The sequence below is a fragment of the Nannobrachium achirus genome, assembly GCF_963921795.1.
Source record: "Nannobrachium achirus genome assembly, chromosome: 1".
Taxonomy (NCBI): Eukaryota; Metazoa; Chordata; class Actinopteri; order Myctophiformes; family Myctophidae; genus Nannobrachium; species Nannobrachium achirus.
In genome coordinates, this window is record NC_137810.1 from 70190897 (window position 1) to 70212252 (window position 21356).

At 40.9% G+C, this 21356-nt stretch overlaps 1 protein-coding gene across 1 annotated transcript in view; it reads left to right on the forward strand.

The window, feature by feature from the left end:
* Positions 1-18009, forward strand: part of LOC308289640 (uncharacterized protein) — a gene marked incomplete at both ends in the record, with an annotated part of 158574 nt that extends 140565 nt beyond the window's left edge. The window contains 9 exons of the mRNA XM_080731380.1: positions 3971-4048; positions 5576-5723; positions 6508-6614; positions 7051-8129; positions 9606-9778; positions 9866-10086; positions 10594-10741; positions 15833-15939; positions 17820-18009. Coding sequence (XP_080587506.1) covers positions 3971-4048; positions 5576-5723; positions 6508-6614; positions 7051-8129; positions 9606-9778; positions 9866-10086; positions 10594-10741; positions 15833-15939; positions 17820-18009 — 2251 coding nt within the window. The remainder of the gene's footprint in view (positions 1-3970; positions 4049-5575; positions 5724-6507; positions 6615-7050; positions 8130-9605; positions 9779-9865; positions 10087-10593; positions 10742-15832; positions 15940-17819) is intronic.
* Positions 18010-21356: the final 3347 nt, after the last annotated feature.

Below are 21356 nucleotides of genomic sequence, written 5' to 3' on the forward strand. Positions count from 1 at the left end.
GTTTCATGCGCGTATCGCAAAGATCCCAGGAGGAGATAGATTTTTACTGTTTTTCATATAATTCCGAATTGTGGGAGACCTAAAGGTCAGAGGTCAAAAGTTAGAGGGTAAAAGTTGTTCGGCATGAGGAGACGCATAAGTGTATACAGGTTTCATGGCTGTATGTATAACACAGCATGAGCTATACCTGTTCAAAGATCGCACTTTCGAAGGCTTCCTGCAGCGCCACCATTTGGCCGATTGCTGTAAAAAGTAATAGCACGCGTCGCCACAGTAAGCTGAACACATTGATGTTTTTATTTTCATTTTCTCACTAAGTATGTAGGAGTAGAAAGGAACCGAAAATCCCGTCTACTTACTAGATAAATAAATAAATAAATAATGACAATATCTAAAGTGTGCTCGCCAGGTACTGGCGAGCCCACAATAATGACAATATCTAAAGTGTGCTCGCCTTATAGGCGAGCCCACAACTAGAAAAACTGTTCCTTCGAAACAGTGTGGGCTCGCTTCCAACCCAACAAATAGGATACTTTAAGGTACTGTAAGGTACAGTACCTTACAGTATTGTACTGTACCTTACTATACTGTACTGCACCTTACTGTACTGTACTGTACTGTACTGTACTGCACTGTACTGTACTGTACTGTACTTTACTGTACTCTACTGTACTCTACTGTACCTTACTGTACTGTACCTTACTGTACTGTACCATACTGTACTGTACTGTACTATACTGTACTCTACTGTACCGTACTGCACCTTACTGTACTGTACTCTACTGTACCTTACTATACTGTACTTTACTGTACTCTACTGTACTTTACTGTACTCTACTGTACCTTACTGTACTTTACTGTACTCTACTGAACCTTACTGTACTTTTTACTGTACTGTACTGAACCTTACTGTACATATTCTGTGTTATTTATGTGTTCTAGGGGTGTATATTGAGTGATACTGTAGGTTAACAATCCCAGATCACATCTGTCCTCCACTATGTCTATAACCAAGGCGTTCTTCTATGTGGCCACTCCAGACTGAGGAGTGGAGCATGACTTTTATTGTGTTTGTGGATCTGATTTGAAAATGCATTGGTTGTGATATCTCCCTGACAAACCAACAACAACCACTAATACGGCTGAGTGTCCCTGCGGGTTCTAGGATATATACTGTAAATCCCATTGCCCGGGATCCTAAAACCTTATTCTTTTTAAGTAAAATTTCTAAAACACTACAAAACATGTCTCAAAGACAAATACAAGCAAACGTCTCCACAGTAACAGTTGTGTGTGTGTGTGTGTGTGTGTGTGTGTGTGTGTGTGTGTGTGTGTGTGTGTGTGTGTGTGTGTGTGTGTGTGTGTGTGCGCGCGCGCGCGCGTGCGTGCGTGCGTGCGTGCGTGTGCGTGCACATTGTAGATCAACTTCATAGCAGTATTAAGTGGTCCATCTATGTTTTTTTATTAATAATAAAATCTGCAAAATAACAAGTAACTGAAGCTGTCAAATGCTGTATTTATAGTAGAGTATATGTAACAAAAATGGAAAGTAGAGTAAAAGTACCTCAAAATTGTACTGTAGGTACAAGTACTTGTATATACTTGAGTAAATGTACTTGGTTACTTGCAGCACCACTAGCCTTACATTAAGACGTCTCTGCCGAGACTTTCGCATTGTCACTGCAGGGCCGACTTATGTAAGGCTACATCACCACAGAACAGCCAATGACAGCCAAGCCTTTAATCACAGCTGTGTCAATCAGTAGAGTGTAGAGGGACATTTATTTATAGTTTTAACTATAACTATAGTTTTATACATCACACAGCTTAGACATTTGGATCAAATCAGACAGCAGACCTGTGTGAACGCATTGATATAAATAGCATATCTGAAGTGTGAATATTGCAGCCACAGCGACTTAATATAAACATGGGTCCCTTTCCCCTGTCTCACTCTGTCTCCACTCACTAAACCCATTGAAAATGCATTGGGTGCTTAAAGTTAAACATTTTTATTTTTTTATAATTAAACTACAAAACATTTCAAAACCAAAAGTACAAGCACACGTGTCCTCAGTAAGCTGAACACATAAAAATTTGAATGGTGTTGAAAGGTGTAAGCGTTTAAGAGATGAATCGCGCCAAAGTTTTGAGGATACTGACTGACTGACTGATAGATAAATAATGAAGATAACATACGTGTGCTCGCCTTCCAGGCGAGCCCACAATTAAGTACAATACTTAAGTAAATGTACTTAGGTACTTTACACCACTGCACATGGCAAACCAGAAATAAACAGGTTCTTGATATTTATTTAATTGAAAGGTATTACATTAAACCTTAACGTTTAAGCTAAATTAACTATGACTGTGGCGTGGACTTAAAATCATTGTTTTAATGATGGCCTTCCTGCCCTGGCACTTGGCCTTTGTGCCCTCAAAAATTTGACAACACCAAAGGCCAATTGGCCTTGCCCCTAAACTGACGAAATTCCAGGCCTGCTTAGAATCTTTAACAAACACTCTTTCTTTCACATAATAATTGTATACATATTGTTATGATTCCAGAAGTCACCGAGCAGAGTCTCCAACACCCAGCTGTGTGTCTATGAAGAGTGACACGTCTAAAGGAAAAGCTCCTGTCTTCAGTGAACCTGGACCTTCACACACACAGTATGTCAATCCTCCTGAGCTTCTGTAGAATATATGTACAGTGTTCATCGGCAAGCACAGTCACCTGGACCTGGACCAATCAGTGACATCTGGATTGGGGCCAGATCAAGTCAAACCATGACTAGTCAGATCTGGTCTAGAATATCACCTGATTTCAACCAACATAAATCCTGCCCACCAAAACGGACGTCCTGGATTAATCAGAGAGGGTCCGATCGAGGCCAGATAAATATCATAACTAGTCAGATATGTCCCAGAATATAACCTTATGCATGCTCATCTTTCAACTAACATTACAAACAATAAGAATAATCCTATAGTCCATATGACGTCCTGGTAATGACGTCAAGATCCTCCCCATATGGGTTGTGATCTGGTCTAGTTCTGAACGTCACCGGAGTCACCGGAGGACGTCATCATGAGGTCATCATGACATCATCGACTCATCATGACGTCATTTGGCTTGCTGGGTTCCCATGTAGATTCTTAGGGTTCCATTTTTAGATCATTTTGACTGCTTTCTAGGGATACCTGACTAGTAAGACGCCTCAGGGCGACATGCAACCTCGCCCTGGTCGCGCCAATTCTTGGCCATCTGGCCAGTGATGTATATTGGACCAGTTACCCAGGTATGGAGATCCATGTTCTGTATATAGGACATCACTTTTATGCCCATACATGGAGATCCCTGTCTGAACCAGCCGCACAGATATGTCCTGTCTTCCTCCATATATGGGCATGGGCATTCCCATATAAAGTCCTGTTTGATATGGGCTTAATATTGATGACATCAGGGATCTCCAAATATGGACATACAGTAAGGGCTTAATATTGATGACATCAGGGATCTCCATATATGGGCATAAAGGGGATTCATAAAGGGGATAAGAATGTCCCATTAGAAGTCTACAAAACGAACGTTGATGGCAAAAAATCTATCATAATTTTAATAACTGCTGTTATTATAATTATAATAATTTAATATTAATGTATTGTTCTTGTTGTTGTTGTTGTTGTCGTTGTTGTTGTTGTTGTTGTTATTATTATCATCCCCATCTCAATTGTTTAGTGAATTGGAAGGATTTTCAAGTCAACTCAGTTCTGTGTTCAATCTGTTGTAGTTCCAAGGATCTCATGGAGAGGGTCTGTGTTCAATCTGTTGTAGTTCCAAGGATCTCATGGAGAGGTTCTGTGTTCAATCTGTTGTAGTTCCAAGGATCTCATGGAGAGGGTCTGTGTTCAATCTGTTGTAGTTCCAAGGATCTCATGGAAAGGGTCTGTGTTCAATCTGTTGTAGATACAAGGATCTCATGGAGAGGAGGATGAAAAGACCCACAGTGGAGGAACGCTGGGTCCCTCCCTGGGATAATGACAAGTAGGAGAAACAGTCAAATATCTTCTGTTCTGCACACTGTGTTTTATTAACAGTCAGGCTTCAAGTTGGAAGGAGTAGTAGGCTAAAATTGGGGAAAAGTTCCTATGATACAAAGATTTGTCCCCCCCACACATACACACCTGTTGAAAGCTTGTAGATTTGCTATTTTAGCGATCCATCTCAATAACATAGGTAGACCATGCACCTAGTCAGTAAAAAAAATGAGTTTCTAAAACCTAAAAATTGCTTCATGTATGGTCAATGAGTGTTACAGTAGTGCTATGGGTTTAGGTGGAGTCTGAAGAGGTGAGTCTTCAGTCCACGGTGGAAGCTAGGGAGTGAGTCTGTAGTTCTAATGGAAGCTAGGGAGTGAGTCTGTAGTTCTAATGGAAGCTAGGGAGTGAGTCTGTAGTTCTAATGGAAGTTTGGGGGGGAGTCTGTAGTTCTAATGGAAGCTGGGGAGTGAGTCTGTAGTTCTAATGGAAGCTAGGGAGTGAGTCTGTACTAGTTCTAATGGAAGCTAGGGAGCTAGGGAGTGAGTCTGTACTAGTTCTAATGGAAGCTAGGGAGTGAGTCTGTGGTTCTAATGGAAGCTATGAGTGAGTCTGTGGTTCTAATGGAAGCTAGGGAGTGAGTCTGTACTAGTTCTAAAGCTAGGGAGTGAGTCTGTACTAGTTCTAAAGCTAGGGAGTGAGTCTGTAGTTCTAATGGAAGCTAGGGAGTGAGTCTGTAGTTCTAATGGAAGCTAGGGGGTGAGTCTGTGGTTCTAATGGAAGCTAGGGAGTGAGTCTGTAGTTCTAATGGAAGCTAGGGGGTGAGTCTGTGGTTCTAATGGAAGCTAGGGAGTGAGTCTGTAGTTCGAATGGAAGCTAAGGGAGTGAGTCTGTAGTTCGAATGGAAGCTAGGGAGTGAGTCTGTAGTTCTAATGGAAGCTAGGGAGTGAGTCTGTAGTTCTAATGGAAGCTAGGGAGTGAGTCTGTAGTTCTAATGGAAGCTAGGGAGTGAGTCTGTAGTTCTAATGGAGGCTAGGGAGTGAGTCTGTAGTTCTAATGGAAGCTAGGGAGTGAGTCTGTAGTTCTAATGGAAGCTATAGGGAGTGAGTCTGTAGTTCTAATGGAAGCTAGGGAGTGAGTCTATAGTTCTAATGGAAACTAGGGAGTGAGTCTGTAGTTCTAATGGAAGCTAGGGAGTGAGTCTGTAGTTCTAATGGAAGCTAGGGAGTGAGTCTGTAGTTCTAATGGAAGCTAGGGAGTGAGTCTGTAGTTCTAGTGGAAGCTAGGGAGTGAGTCTGTAGTTCTAATGGAAGCTAGGGAGTGAGTCTGTAGTTGTAATGGAAGCTAGGGAGTGAGCCTGTAGCTCTAACTGAAGCTAGGGAGGGAGTGAGTCTGTAGTTGTAAGTGTGACAAGTGGTTCAGCATCCCTGTGTTGGCTGGGTGCTGACATACCAAAAACGTCCAACAATGTCCAACATATTTTATGAGTAATTGTTTTATCGCATTATTTTTGTTTTTTTGTCCATTCTTCCAGGGTAGTAGAGTTCCTGAGACTGGTGGGAAAAGAAACGGAAGTTGAGAACTTCTACACGTACAAAACCGAAAACCAGCAGACGCTCCTGAAAGCGTTGGATGCTAAGAAGGGACTGTTTGATGGATGGAAAGACAAAATGAGAGACAAGGTAACTAGACTGTTTGATGCATGGAAAGACACAATGAGAGACAAGGTAACTAGACTGTTTAATGCATGGAAAGACAATGAGAGACAAGGTAACTAGACTGTTTAATGCATGGAAAGACACAATGAGAGACAAGGTAACTAGACTGTTTGATGGATGGAAAGACAATGAGAGACAAGGTAACTAGACTGTTTGATGCATGGAAAGACACAATGAGAGACAAGGTAACTAGACTGTTTAATGCATGGAAAAACACAATGAGAAATCGTGTCATCATTTCGACAAAGGAGCGTCGGGAGGGTTAGCGACTCACCCCACGGAGGTTAGGTTTAGAGTAAGGGTTAGAGTTGGGTGTCGAACAGATGACATGTAGTAACAGCGAAGCGCTCCCATAAGTCATCACCCCGGTGTAGTTTCCTAGCTATCACCTAGGCTTTGTAATACATTTTTACATGATAACTAGAAAACTACACCGCGGTGATGACTGTACTCTGATAGGGGGGCCTTTACTGTATACTGTATGTTGGTGTGTTTACTGTTGAGTGAGAAAACAGTGTTGGAAATCAAGCTAATCATCTGATCTACAAACCTATATGGAGACCAGTTCATGTAATGTTTAAGTTGTGTGTTTTTCTAGAGCAGTTCATGTAATGTTTAAGTTGTGTGTTTTTCTAGAGCAGTTCATGTAATGTTTAAGTTGTGTGTTTTTCTAGAGCAGTTCATGTAATGTTTAAGTTGTGTGTTTTTCTAGAGCAGTTCATGTAATGTTTAAGTTGTGTTTTTCTAGCTGCCAACCAAGGTGTTCCATAAGATAGAGAGAATGAGAGAGAAGACAGGATACTCTGAGCATGGATTTGGATTGCTGCTTTTCATACACAATCTCTATGCGAAACAGTGAGTTAAATTTGAATATGAAATAACACAAAGTTGTATTTTTGCTCTAATGTGTGATCATTTCCATGTGTCTACACACAAGTCTAAGGTGTGGCCCAAGGTTGTTTGTTTGAAATTAGTCAAGGGCACATTCAAAGAACATTATAAGGGTAATAATAATAGTAATAATAATAATTATTATTATTTTTCCCCATAAAAAATGGTCATTATCTGCACACGCACACACACACACACACACACACACACACACACACACACACACACACACACACACACACACACACACACACACACACTCATCATCATCATCATCATCATCATCAGCATCACCAGGTTTTACATCACATCATCCTCCACAGAGTTAATCTCATACCAGTAAGACGCCCTAAAGGTGTTTATCATAACATTCACTGATCACTGCTTGGTGTGTTTACAGTGCTGCGGCTGCTGCTAACATCAACCTGATGGAGATGTTTCCTGGTCTGTTCCACTGTGTCTACAAGTTTACCCTGAACCAAGGCTGGGACAAACGGCTCACCCTGAAGAAGTTCTGGCCGACGTCCAGACCTCCTCAGGACAGTGGAGCTTCTAGCTCTGATGGTGGAGCATCCTCTCAGCCTCCCGCCCCATCAAAACTACCACGAGAACGGGTAAAAAACAGTAAAAGGTGGAGTCAAAAGTTAAAGAAGCTTGCAAACCCTCATGAGGATGACAAAGTTGTCAAAGTTGGGAATATTGTGATGGGGAAAGATGCTGAATTCCGCATAGCAGAGGGAAGTGGTGACACTCGGGTCATCTTGGCGTTAAAAGAGGACGGCACTGAAGTTGCAGTGAAGAGAATGACTAAAGAAAACTATGAAGTGCTGAAGAACGAGAAAGACTTTTTACGTCTTCTAGAGCTTGATGATCCTTCCATTGTACGATATGTGGACTTTGTAGAGGATGATGGTGGAGCCTCCTCTCAGCCTCCCGCCCCATCAAAACTACCACGAGAATGGCACAGAACCAGTAAAAGGTGGAGTCAACAGTTAGAGAAGCTTGCAAACACTCAGGATGACAAAGTTGTCAGAGTTGGGAATGTTGTGATGGGGAAAGATGATGAATTCCTCATAGCAGGTGGAAGTGATGGAACTGAGGTCTTCTTGGGGTTAAGAGATGACGGCACTGAAGTCGCAGTGAAGAGAATGACTAAAAAAAACTATGGAGTGCTGAAGAACGAGAAATACTTTTTACGTCTTCCAGAGCTTGATGATCCTTCCATTGTACGATATGTGGACTTTGTAGAAGATGAGCACTTTGGATACCTTGTTCTTCAGTTATGTGAATACACCCTGGAAGAATACATTAAGAAAGGAATTGAATTTCCTGGAGGCCATCTTTCTGAACGGGAGATTGCGCAACAGGTACTCACCAGCTTAAAGATACTCCATCATTATAGGCCTACTTCAGATAGCCCCCAGGATAAGCCTACTCCAATTCTCCACCGGGATATCAAGCCCCAGAATGTCTTCATTGGTAAGTTTTATATTTTATGTTTATTTAGCTTTCATCATTATCACAGGTTAAAAAAAAAAAAAAGAAAAAAGAAAAACGGTGGCATTAAAATCAAAGATTATTTTGGATCATTGTGAAAAAGAGTGAAAGTTATAAATGTCCTAAATTACTCACATTAGTCCTCAAATGTAGATTACCTTAGTAAAGGTTTGAGATTGTTATTGAAATTTAAAGGAGCTATAGTCAACTTTTTCTTGAAAAACGGATGCTAAAATAAAAATAATGTTTCGAAAATATTTTATAAAAAAATAAGCTTCATATATGTGTTTCAATTAAAAAATGACCACAAAAAGCGTAAAATAATGATAAAATAATCATTTTGGCCCTTTGTTTACATTTACAGGGCCCGTACTTTGTTTACATCCTAGTCTGTAGACTAGGATGTACACCTACAATGAAAAAGTTGACTATAGCTCCTTTAAATCAAACCAAAATAGCACATCTACAAGCTCACAGTTGCGACACGTTGTAAATCTACTATTTACAGAAGGAAACACACTGCTACGTCATCAGGAATCACAGATTGCAGCTCAACTTGGCTAAATAACTTCCACCAGCGAAGAAAGAATTTAGCTGTGGTCTGCTCTAGACAGGGCTCCAGACTAACTTTTTCACAGGTAGCACCGGTGCCACCTACCTTTTCATTACCAGAAATTAGGTAGCACCATATTTTTTCTTTGTATAGCGTGGTATTAATACATAGCCTTATTATGCTGATGATAGTTGTGTTCATTTCCATACCCTAAGTTTGCCTTGATGTAAATATTGACAATGACCCAAACTTGATATTTGATAAATATTTTAATCTGAACTTTAGGTTTCTCTGCATGAGCAGCAGTAGTTGACAAAATATGTCAGCACTAAGGCTGTGTGATATTAGGAAAGCCTTTGATATTCGAGATGAAGCATTGACCCCTTAGCTGAGAGAGGGATGAAGCAGGGACCCCTTAGCTGAGAGAGATGAAGCAGGGACCCCTTAGCTGAGAGAGGGATGAAGCAGGGACCCCTTAGCTGAGAGAGAGATGAAGCAGGGACCCCTTAGCTGAGAGAGAGATGAAGCAGGGACCCCTTAGCTGAGAGAGAGATGAAGCATTGACCCCTTAGCTGAGAGAGAGACGAAGCATTGACCCCTTAGCTGAGAGAGAGATGAAGCAGGGACCCCTTAGCGACGATGTCAGGAGCGTGTCGCTGTTTCTACATGTCATCTTTTTGACAACCAAACCCAACCCAAACCCTAACCTCCGTGGGGTGAGGCGCTATCCTGCCGACACTCCATTGTCGAAAGACAATTTTATGCGGTGGGACACGTTTCAGAACCTGGGAACTCTACGACTGGGTCATAGTCATATCAAAGAAGAAAAACTAAAAGCACCTAATGTATTTTTGTACTTTAAACATATATATTTTTTATATTTATGTACCAAATCTACCCTGCAGATGTTACCAGGAAGGTCAGATTGGCAGATTTTGGAATAAGCAGACGGCTGCCCAGAGGACAAACAACATATTCAACAAGCAGTGCAGGAACAAAATGCTGGATGGCGAAGGAGACCATTAATGAAGACGGTGGTGATGAACTTGTACCGTATAAAAGAAGTGCTGACATCCAGGTTTGTTCTTATTCTACATGAGAACATTTTAATCAATGAAAACAACACCTAGGCTACTGTTACTAAATGTTGATGTTCATTCTAAAGGTGGCTGGGATGTTGTTATATTACATCCTGTCCAGAGGACACCATCCATTTGGTACCTCAGCTAGATGTGAAGGCAACATTCTGGATGGAAAGTACAATCTGGATCATGTTACGGATGTCCTTGCCAAGGATCTCATCGAGAGGATGATCAATGAAGACCCAAAGAAAAGACCTAGAGTGGAGGAATGCTTGGCTCATCCTTACTTCTGGGACAACAAAAGGTACTAGAAGCAAGCAAATATTTTCCATGACACATACTGAAGTAATAGTTGTATAGTAGTTTTAATCAATGTGTACTTAATATCATGGCTTAATCACAACTACAGCTCATTTTCACCTCTTAAGCCCTAGTTTCAACAGTGCCAAATAGAATAGTAGATCTAGGAGATCACAACGCAGGTCACATTAATTGCGACATGTCGTCAGCTTGTAGATCAGCTAATTTGGCTAATTTTGCCACATCAGCTATATTTTTGTCCATGCCTTATCCCTAGTTTAACTAGCGATCTGCATCGACACTTTGTGAGATTGTAGATCGGCTATTTGAAGTATTTTAAAATGTAATTTCAATGCATGGACGAAAATAGGGACCCTTGTGCCTATAATGCCCAAAATATGGACGCCAGTTTTAAAGTAAATATTTCGATCAAACAGTAAGGCTTCTACCAACGTGTTTTAAGAATTATGGTCTTTGGTGCAATCATTTTTTGTTTTGTAAATTCTTCCAGGAGAGTTGATTTCCTGGAAAAGGTTGCAAATGAACGGGAAATCGACAAGCACTATGACAACCCTGAGCACGAGAAACTCATGGTGGTGTGGAACCAGTGTGCTGAGGAGGGACAGTTCAGCACATGGCAAGACACAATTAAAGGCCAGGTGACTAAATCATGTTCATGGTTAACCGTCTATGTGTCCATTAGACTGAATCATGTTCAGGTGTGTCTGTGCAAGCCTCGTAAACCAGACTCAAAGGCAGGAGGAGTCTAGATTACTAGCCTAGGCTATGTTTGTGCATCCATTAGACCAGTGTTTCTCAATCCTTTTGGCTTGAGTACGTCCCCTTTCCCTGTTCTTGAATCCAAGTAAGAACCCCCTTTACCCGACAACATTTTCCTAAAACTGCAATTAAAACAACTACTGGTATATGATGCTATGATAACCACCAGTAAGACTCCCTAATCGGGAGATAAGCGACCGTTGGTCGCTTATCTCCACAAATATCACAGCCTCCACCTCTCACGTCATACGGGCAGCCATAGTTACACCTGGAATGTTGAATCTCCATATATGGAGATAACCTACCCATCACACAAAGTCTGACCTCACCAGCCCATACCTGGGCATGGACGACTTATATCTCCATATACGGAGATGGCCATATATGGAGATACGATGACATCACAGAGTCCACAGCTGATGATGTGGCGTGATGTCATACAATACACAAACAAGCCCTATATAAAGGGGCAATTCTCACCAGGGAAGAGAGCATTCCCCACTAGCTGAGTATCTTAACCCTTAAGTGCTGTTCGGGTCATTTTGACCCGTTTTACATTTTCATTTGGAAAAAAGAGGTAGAAGTTAAAAATGTTTCCACCTGAAACTCACTGGCCTTAAAGATTCTTCTGAGATGAACATGTACAAAAAATATTTTTGCACTACACCCATGCTACACCCCCCTCATATTTTTTGAACCTTAAGTGCTGTTCGGGTCATTTTGACCCGGAAGCACAGAAATACACAGTATTATGCCAAAACACAGACACACAGTCACCCCCACTTCTAACACCCCCCTTCCGAAGCCCCATTCTGAACCCTCCCCCCTTCCTATAAGCATGAGCAATATTGCCCAGTATTAAATGAAGTAGTTTTTTTTACATGGATTTCAGCTAAATCAGTAAAAACGCCTAGCTCTTTCAGTGTTTAATGTGATATAGCAAAGCAGAAATGCAAACATTTACCAAATATATCATATGAATTGTTTGGTATGGAGTCAAAGTCAATGTATCATGATGATTTGTTAAGTTAACATTTATATTAGTGTTGTTTTTTTTAAACCAAATATCCACCGGGTCAAAATGACCCGAACAGAACGAAGGTGTAGTGAATCTGAACAGAACTTAAGGGTTAAGATGGTTGGATATGATAAGCCACAAATAGGCCAAAAGTTTGTTTTACCAATTATCAAGACATACGGGCAGTTGACAGTTTGCCATTGTTACTCATTGAAGTTGAATCTCCATCTGAATCCCTTTTATGCCCATATATGGAGATCCCTGCTCTGAGTATCTGACATCACTAATCCCTTTTATGCCCATATACAGTATGGAGATCCCTAACAGAATCCATTTTATGCCCATATATGGAGATACCTGCTCTGAGTATCTGACATCACTGTGATGTCACCTGTTTATGCCTAAATATGGAGATCCCTGCTCTGAGTATCTGACATCACTGCGATCTCACCTGTGATGTCACAGTGACACATCACCTCAGTATCTGTGATGTCACAGTGACACATCACCTCAGTATCAGGCGTTACACGTATACATTGAGCAGGGCAAAGGTGTGACGGACGGACGGACGGACGGACGGACGGACGGACGGACGGACGGACGGACGGCCGGTGGAGGTTTTCATACCAGTAAGACTCCCTAATCGGGAGATAAGCGACCGTTGGTCGCTTATCTCCACAAATAGGCCAAAAGTTTGTTTTACCAATTATCAAGACATACGGGCAGTTGACAGTTTGCCATGGTTACTCATTGAAGTTGAATCTCCATATATGGAGACATAAGTTGCTCATACCATAGCAACCATGTTTTTTACAGGGCCTGGGATTGATGACATCAGAAATCTCCATATATGGGCATGAAAGGGATTTTGTTTCTGGAAATATGTCTGTGGGGTGCCACATTTGGAATAAAACACTTACATCACACATCTGGATATCCATACAGCCCATCTAGTTTGCCTGTGTCCATTTATGCCCATATATCTGATGACATTGGGACAATGATCTCCATATATGGGCATAAAACTTATGTTAATTAGTAAAGCCTGGGGATCTCCATATATGGGCATGAGGGGTACCCTAAAAGGGCATCATCTGGGAATAGCAAATATAGTTATCCTAGAAAGTGAAAATCTTACATCAAAGGCCATAACTACCTACCTACCACCATACTGCATTCCTCATTAAACTACCTACCAGTAAGATGCCTATAGGGAGAAAAGCAAAGGGCGAGGTTGCACCATTTCTTGGTCTTCTGGCCAGTGATGTATATCGGACCATTTAACCATATATGGAGACATCTGGTACCCAAAGATATTCACAGATATGGGCTTAATATTGATGACATAAGGGATCTCCATATATGGGCGTAAAAGGGATTTGGTTCCCCTGGCATCACAGGGATCTCCATATATGGGCATAAAATGGATTTGGTTACCCTGGCAACACGGGGATCTCCATATCTCCATATATGGGCATAAAAGGGATTTGGTTCCCCTGGCATCACAGGAATCTCCATATATGGGCATAAAAGGGATTTGGTTCCCCTGACATTACAGTGATGTCAGTGGCTGGTTCTACAGAGGGGATCTCCATTTATGGGCATAAAAGGGAATGTATGTATGATGATGTCAGATATCATAGACGTCATAGGACTTTCACATAACGAATAACTGAGTAAGCATGTAAACCCGTAAAATCTATATTTGGGCATGGCTGATTTATGACCTCATCATGATGACACGAGCAAACACAGCTGAATTGTATAAATGATCAGTGCAGAAACCAACAGAAGTATTTGACCAAGACTCTTCGATTTAAACATCAACAAAGGTGTGACGTTTGTTGATGGTCACAAAGGTGTGACGGACGGACGGACGGACGGACGGCCGGTGGAGGTTTTCATAGTAAACTGCTCCCTGACGGTCGCAACTAAACTGCGACCTTACGGTCGCAACCAGTAAGACTCCCTAATCGGGAGATAAGCGACCGTTGGTCGCTTATCTCCTGTCACACTGCTGACATCAGTATGACATCACACCGTACACAAATGACCCTTATATAAGACCGGCATTATCTACCGACAGATTAGTAACAACAAGATGTCAAAAATAAATCATTGAAGGTTTACCCTACTAACCAACTGTTTACCATAGCAACCATGTTTTTTACCTTAGCAACCAACTGTTTACCCTAGCAACCAACTTTTTACCACAGCAACCATGTTTTTTTTTACCCTAGCAACCAACTGTTTACCCTAGCAACCAATTGTTTACCATAGCAACCATGTTTTCTTACCCTAGCAACCAACTGTTTACCCTAGCAACCAACTGTTTACCATAGCAACCATGTTTTTTACAGGGCCTGGGATTGATGACATCAGAAATCTCCATATATGGGCATGAAAGGGATTTTGTTTCTGGAAATATGTCTGTGGGGTGCCACATTTGGAATAAAACACTTACATCACACATCTGGATATCCATACAGCCCATCTAGTTTGCCTGTGTCCATTTATGCCCATATATCTGATGACATTGGGACAATGATCTCCATATATGGGCATAAAACTTATGTTAATTAGTAAAGCCTGGGGATCTCCATATATGGGCATGAGGGGTACCCTAAAAGGGCATCATCTGGGAATAGCAAATATAGTTATCCTAGAAAGTGAAAATCTTACATCAAAGGCCATAACTACCTACCTACCACCATACTGCATTCCTCATTAAACTACCTACCAGTAAGATGCCTAAGGGAGAAAAGCAAAGGGCGAGGTTGCACCATTTCTTGGTCTTCTGGCCAGTGATGTATATCGGACCATTTAACCATATATGGAGACATCTGGTACCCAAAGATATTCACAGATATGGGCTTAATATTGATGACATAAGGGATCTCCATATATGGGCGTAAAAGGGATTTGGTTCCCCTGGCATCACAGGGATCTCCATATATGGGCATAAAATGGATTTGGTTACCCTGGCAACACGGGGATCTCCATATCTCCATATATGGGCATAAAAGGGATTTGGTTCCCCTGGCATCACAGGGATCTCCATATATGGGCATAAAAGGGATTTGGTTCCCCTGACATTACAGTGATGTCAGTGGCTGGTTCTACAGAGGGGATCTCCATTTATGGGCATAAAAGGGAATGTATGTATGATGATGTCAGATATCATAGACGTCATAGGACTTTCACATAACGAATAACTGAGTAAGCATGTAAACCCGTAAAATCTATATTTGGGCATGGCTGATTTATGACCTCATCATGATGACACGAGCAAACACAGCTGAATTGTATAAATGATCAGTGCAGAAACCAACAGAAGTATTTGACCAAGACTCTTCGATTTAAACATCAACAAAGGTGTGACGTTTGTTGATGGTCACAAAACGTGACGGACGGACGGACGGACGGACGGACGGACGGACGGACGGACGGACGGACGGACGGCCGGTGGAGGTTTTCATAGTAAACTGCTCCCTGACGGTCGCAATAATTTTCAAGAATATAACGTCACAAAAAATAAGAAAGGGAGTGAGTTTCAAACATTGCCCCCTGAGCAGATTTAATTTCAACACTGTGGCCATAACATTTCAGTCCAGTTGTCATATCAATAACTTACATTCAAACAACATTCAAACACATCCCAGGTGCCTGGTACCATGTCATTTGGGTTAGCAACTGTCAGGATCACAAGTGTCATCATTAAACATAGCAGTAAATGTTTTCATTGTTTTCTTTCCCCTTCTAGTTCAATTGTAGGTAATAAACTATGAATAATATTAATCATGATTTATGCGTCTATTTTTCTTTTTGGGGGGCATTTCCTCGAGTACCCCCTTCAGTACCTTCGCGTACCCCGTATCCCCGTTTGAGAAACACTGCAGTAGACAACAAGTCTGTCTAATCGTTAAGTTGTGTGTTTTTCTTTTTTTTCCAGTTGCCACAGGAGGTGTTTGAGGAGATGGTGAAAAGGAGGAAGAAGCATCCCTACCAAGATGATGGGTTTGGACTGCTGCGCTTCACACGCAATCTGCAGCAGCACCAGTAAGTTGAATTTGATTTAAACAAAACAAAACACAGAGTGTAGGCCTTAACACGTGGGCTGCTAAGGTTTATAACATTTATAGCTGTTGCTGCTGCCACCATTGACTTACGCTTTGTTTTGACGTGCCTCGCAAGCTTCGTGCGTGTGCACGTGCGTGTCCAGAGAAGATTGAGGAGGATAATCCATTTGTTTACAAACGCTCGCGAAACTAAAATCCAAAAATCGCGGTAAAATCGCGGTAAAGTGTCGCCGTGAAAACAATCAGCTCTCTGCTTCCATGGGGCTGTTTTCACTTCATTCTTAGATAAAGCCGTTCTTATGTTTCAAAGTAGAATCTAAAGCAATGTTAAGTCCTTCCGTGATGTCTTCCCTAGAGGGGCTGCCTGCACTGACTGGGTGACGTAATGACTCAGGTCATTCAAAGGGCAGCTGCAGGCTCAAAAAGTTAACTGTTTGTTGCCTCGTCTGTGAACGAGATAACTTCCTGTGGCAGGGGGACACCTAGTGGCCTTAACTCGTCCCTGAACGAGTTTGGCTCCCCAAGTGTTAAAATGCATTCTCAAGTCAAATTATATTTTCTATTTTTATTCTTTATTCTAAAGTACGATCACTTCTCTGGGTGTGGATCCAAAAAGCAAAGTTCAAAGGTCGTGGTAACAATCAAGAGAGACAACACTAGAGAAGTTGGTTCAGATTTGCATAAATGATGATCATCTTGTATTGAAGCTTGTCAATGATTACAAGTTATAGCATTTAGAGGATGCTCTTATCCAGAGCAACTTACAATAAGCAAGGCCAATAATCTTATACAATGCAGAAGATACCAGGTAAACCCTAAATCTAGCATCTTATAACCTGCTAAACTACGTTACATTCATAACCTTTTTGGTCAAGAAAAACAAATTAACTCTTTCTGTGCGAAAACCGAATAATATCGGTTCTTTTTTCCATTCCAATACTAATTTTTTAATCTATTTCGCTTACCCTGAGCTGCTAGTAGCGACGTGGGTGGTCCTGGCTCCTCCACCGCTTCCCAACGAGCCATTCTACTTGTCCCGATGATTTATTCCATTGAAAATGGTTTAGAAAAAAGTTTAGAGCCCCCCCAAAAAAACGCTGTTTCAGCAAGACGTATTAAGGATTACAAGAACCGACATTTTTCGGTTCATTTAGTAAAATGAATTAAATAATCGGAGGCATCAACGAAGCCCCGGTCTAATTTAGCATCCTAGCACAAGGCCGCGATTCTGTTTACACAGCCCGTAATGGGAAGAAAAGGCAGCGCCACGCCGCCCACTCCAATAGAAAAACACATCTTTACAGCGGATTTTCTCCGGATTGTGTTCCGAGGCCAGCAGACAAGTTATTTTGGCGGCTGAATAACTTTAGATCGCTCTTCTAAAAAATTATATAGTCGATTGCTAACTGATAGCTAACTTCCTCCGGCTCGCTAGCATAGCACTCATTCGAGTGAAAAGCCAAGCCAGTTCAGGCTGGCGACCCGGATGTGATAGTGAATGCCTACGGGAGAATGGCTGGCACTCTAGCGGCACCTAGCGGCGCCCGGCAGTTATTGTGTTAAGAAGCATGAGAACGAGTGACTCAAGATATATGCTCATGATATCCTGATATCCTGGCATAAATTGATAGATAAGTATGTGTGGAGCGTCGTCCAGGGTGTTTTAGGGAAGGGAGAAGAGTCTGGGACGCGTGGAGCGTCATCCAGGGTGTTTTAGGGAAGGGAGAAGAGTCTGGGACGTGTGGAGCGTCGTCCAGGGTGTTTTAGGGAAGGGAGAAGAGTCTGGGATAAAGCAGCAGTTAGATAGATGTCAGTGTGTTCATCATAACATTCAGTGATCACTGCTTTGTGTGTTTACAGTGCTGTGGCTGCTGCTAACATCCACCAGATGGAGATGTTTCCTGGTCTCCTCCTGTGTGTCTACAAGTTTACCCTGGACCAACACTGGAACACACGGTGCACCCTAGAAGATTATTTCTCAAAGCACACAATTGCTGATGTTTCTAGCTTGGCTGGTGCTGCGGCTGAACTCTCCCTTCAGTCCCCTTAAGAAGCACTGTGAGCTCGCAGGGATGCTAGGGTTCATTAATGCAATAATACCACAATGTGAGCTTTCAGACTATAGCCAAGACCAACCCAGGACTCTCCACACATCCTCCTGTCTAGTATCAGGGTCTCCAGCTCGGCAGTGTCGCGCCGCAGTCTACAGATCAGAACCCCGGATATTTGAAGTTTCTGCCTCGAGCCCGTCGGCAGAGGCAAAGCTTCTGTCCTCATTATTAAATACCAATACTTTAATCCAGTGGTTTTCAACCCTTTTCATATCAAGGTCCATTATCTATTCAGCATTTTAGCCACAGTCCACCATTTGATGACATTTAGCCTCTCAGATCCAAAATGAACTTAAGATTTTGTCCACAATTCCATGCTGTATTGATGTTGGTTCCATAAGAGAGATAACAGGCAAACCTTGATCAAAATAACATTTTTTCTACATTCTATAATTGTGTTGACTTCTGGTAAATTGAGTTATTCAGATGTTTAACAATACTTTAACTCTAGAGAGTGTAAAATGAAGGGAGGTAAATGTAAGTGATCTATAAGGGTCCATTTGGTTACCAACTCTCCATCATTTTGCTGGGGACCACCTGGAACCCCCTCAAGGACCACTGGTGGTCCCTGGACCACTGGTTGAAAACCACTGGTTTAGTCTTGTTGGCATTTAGCAGACGCTCTTCCAGAGTGACTTAAGATCATTACACACCGGCGAATAAGATACACCTACCGCGACGAATATGCATATGTGTCAAATTGTATAAAGTTATCTGTGGTGTGAATTGTTTCGGGCTGACATCACACAAACCATCATCACATCACAGCACCTCTTTAAATTGAATAGAGTGAGCTTGCTTTGATACTGAGAGAGAGAGGAGTTCACCAGCTAATGTCTGCAAAATCCGACACAAGAGTGAATAAATAAACAGCCGCAAGGTTTAAAAAATAATAATAATTCGCCCCTGGGCTGGTGTGTAAAGACCTTTACAATAGCAAGGTAATAAATCAATAACATTGAACTTGCAGGCAGATCTTCCGTTCCTGCTGCCAGCAGTACAGTAGTTCTCTTCCTTTATTTGTACAATGTTCTACACATTCTGTATGAAGGTACAATAAGTGATTCCTGTACAATGTTCTACACATTCTGTATGAAGGTACAATAAGTGATTCCTGTACAATGTTCTACACATTCTGTATGAAGGTACAATAAGTGATTCCTGAAGATGCTGAGAGATGTGATGCTGGAGAAAGTTTCCAAAACCTCTCGCGTTGTTCTTTGTGGGAACAAAGTCCAATCTTTGTAAAGTTAGTTTGTAAAAAGCAGTGACCTCCACAGGGACCAAATACAACCACTGTTGTTTTCCATATGATTTTTTTATTTTCATTATGTATTGTTTTGTTTTTTTAAATATTTGCATTCTTTATGAGTTATAAAAATGTACAGGTAGCACTTTACAATAATGACCTGTTATAAATCATTTATAAACATTTATAAGCAGTTTATAGATGAGTAATAAACATGAACAAACTGTTTATTGACATTTGTAAATGTTTAACTAAACATTTATAACTGTTTTAAACATCATTTACATGTTATTAGTAAGGTATTAGTAAGTAGTAAACTAATCATGAATAAACCATTTATATACATTTGTAAATGCTTACTAAATCATTTATAACCAATGCTAAAATTCACATAATGTGTAGGTAGGAATGCATTTACAAATGTCTGTTAAGGTGACCTCCATGTGTTGTTCATGTTTAATATACGCTTTGTAGATGTTATCAAGAGCCCTAATGTAAAGTGAAGACTATTCATTGCGACCATCAGGTTGCAAGTTACTATGAAAACCTCCCCCGGCTGTCTGTCAGTCCCTCCGTCAGTCTGTCCGTCACGTCACGTCACGTCACACTTTTGGCCCTACTCTTATCTCCGGCACCGTTTCCCCTATCCATGCCAAACTTGCCAAACTGCTAAACATGAACAAACATGGAGGCCACATTAACAGACAGTTGTAAATAATGAATAGTCTTCACTTTACATTAGGGCTCTTGATAACATCTACTAATGATTTATAGATATTTAAGGAATGTTTTACAAAGCATAACCATGAACAAACAAGGAGGCCACATTAACAGACAGATATAAATAACCAGTAAGGAGATAAGCAACCTCATGGTGGCGCTAGAAGAGGGGCATGTGAGAAATCAGGGGTGGAGGTTGTGGTTTGGCAGCCAAGGAGTGTGTGCAAAGTTTGGCATGGATAGGGGCAACGGTTCCAGAGATAAGAGTAGGGCCAAAAGTGTGGCGTGACGTGACGTGACGTGACGTGACGTGACGTGACGTGACGTGACGTGACGGACATCCGGTGGAGGTTTGTATAGTAACTTAATGAATAGTCTTCACTTTACATTAGGGCTCTTGATAACATCTACAAAGCGTATATTAAACATGAACAACACATGGAGGTCACCTTAACAGACATTTGTAAATGCATTCCTACCTACACATTATGTGAATTTTAGCATTGGTTATAAATGATTTAGTAAGCATTTACAAATGTATATAAATGGTTTATTCATGATTAGTTTACTACTTACTAATACCTTACTAATAACATGTAAATGATGTTTAAAACAGTTATAAATGTTTAGTTAAACATTTACAAATGTCAATAAACAGTTTGTTCATGTTTATTACTCATCTATAAACTGCTTATAAATGTTTATAAATGATTTATAACAGGTCATTATTGTAAAGTGCTACCAATGTACATATATTGTACAAATACAATAAGTGATTCCTGAAGATGCAGAGAGATGTGATGCTGGAGACACAACTCAGGTTTACTTTGTCAGAACAGAACCAACATTTGTGCCTTCATTCCTCAACTCCATGTTGAACATCATGGAATTATTAATGTTTTATAATGAATAAGCAGCTCATTTACTGTACAACAGCTGTTTAATGTTTTATAATGAATAAACAGTGCATTTACTGTACAACAGCACTGAATGAAATACATAATTATAAAATAAATATTCGTGTGTACCCATGACATATCTTTTCATATTTAAAAAACGAAAAGGCATACATTTTGATATTGTATAAGATGTTTAAAGATTTAATTATATTGATCTTGTCAGGTGGAAACCTTGTTATGTCCAAAACCTTTCCTTTTTTATCATTTTAAGAAATAGTGAAAATAGCAGATCTACAAGGCAAGCTCACTAGTTGTGTATGTAGAAGTAGAGCTTTATTTTTTCCACAAAGAAACAAAAAGTTTAAATGTAGAGATATGAGGTTTCTGCCTGGCAACAACCATATATTAAAGGACAACT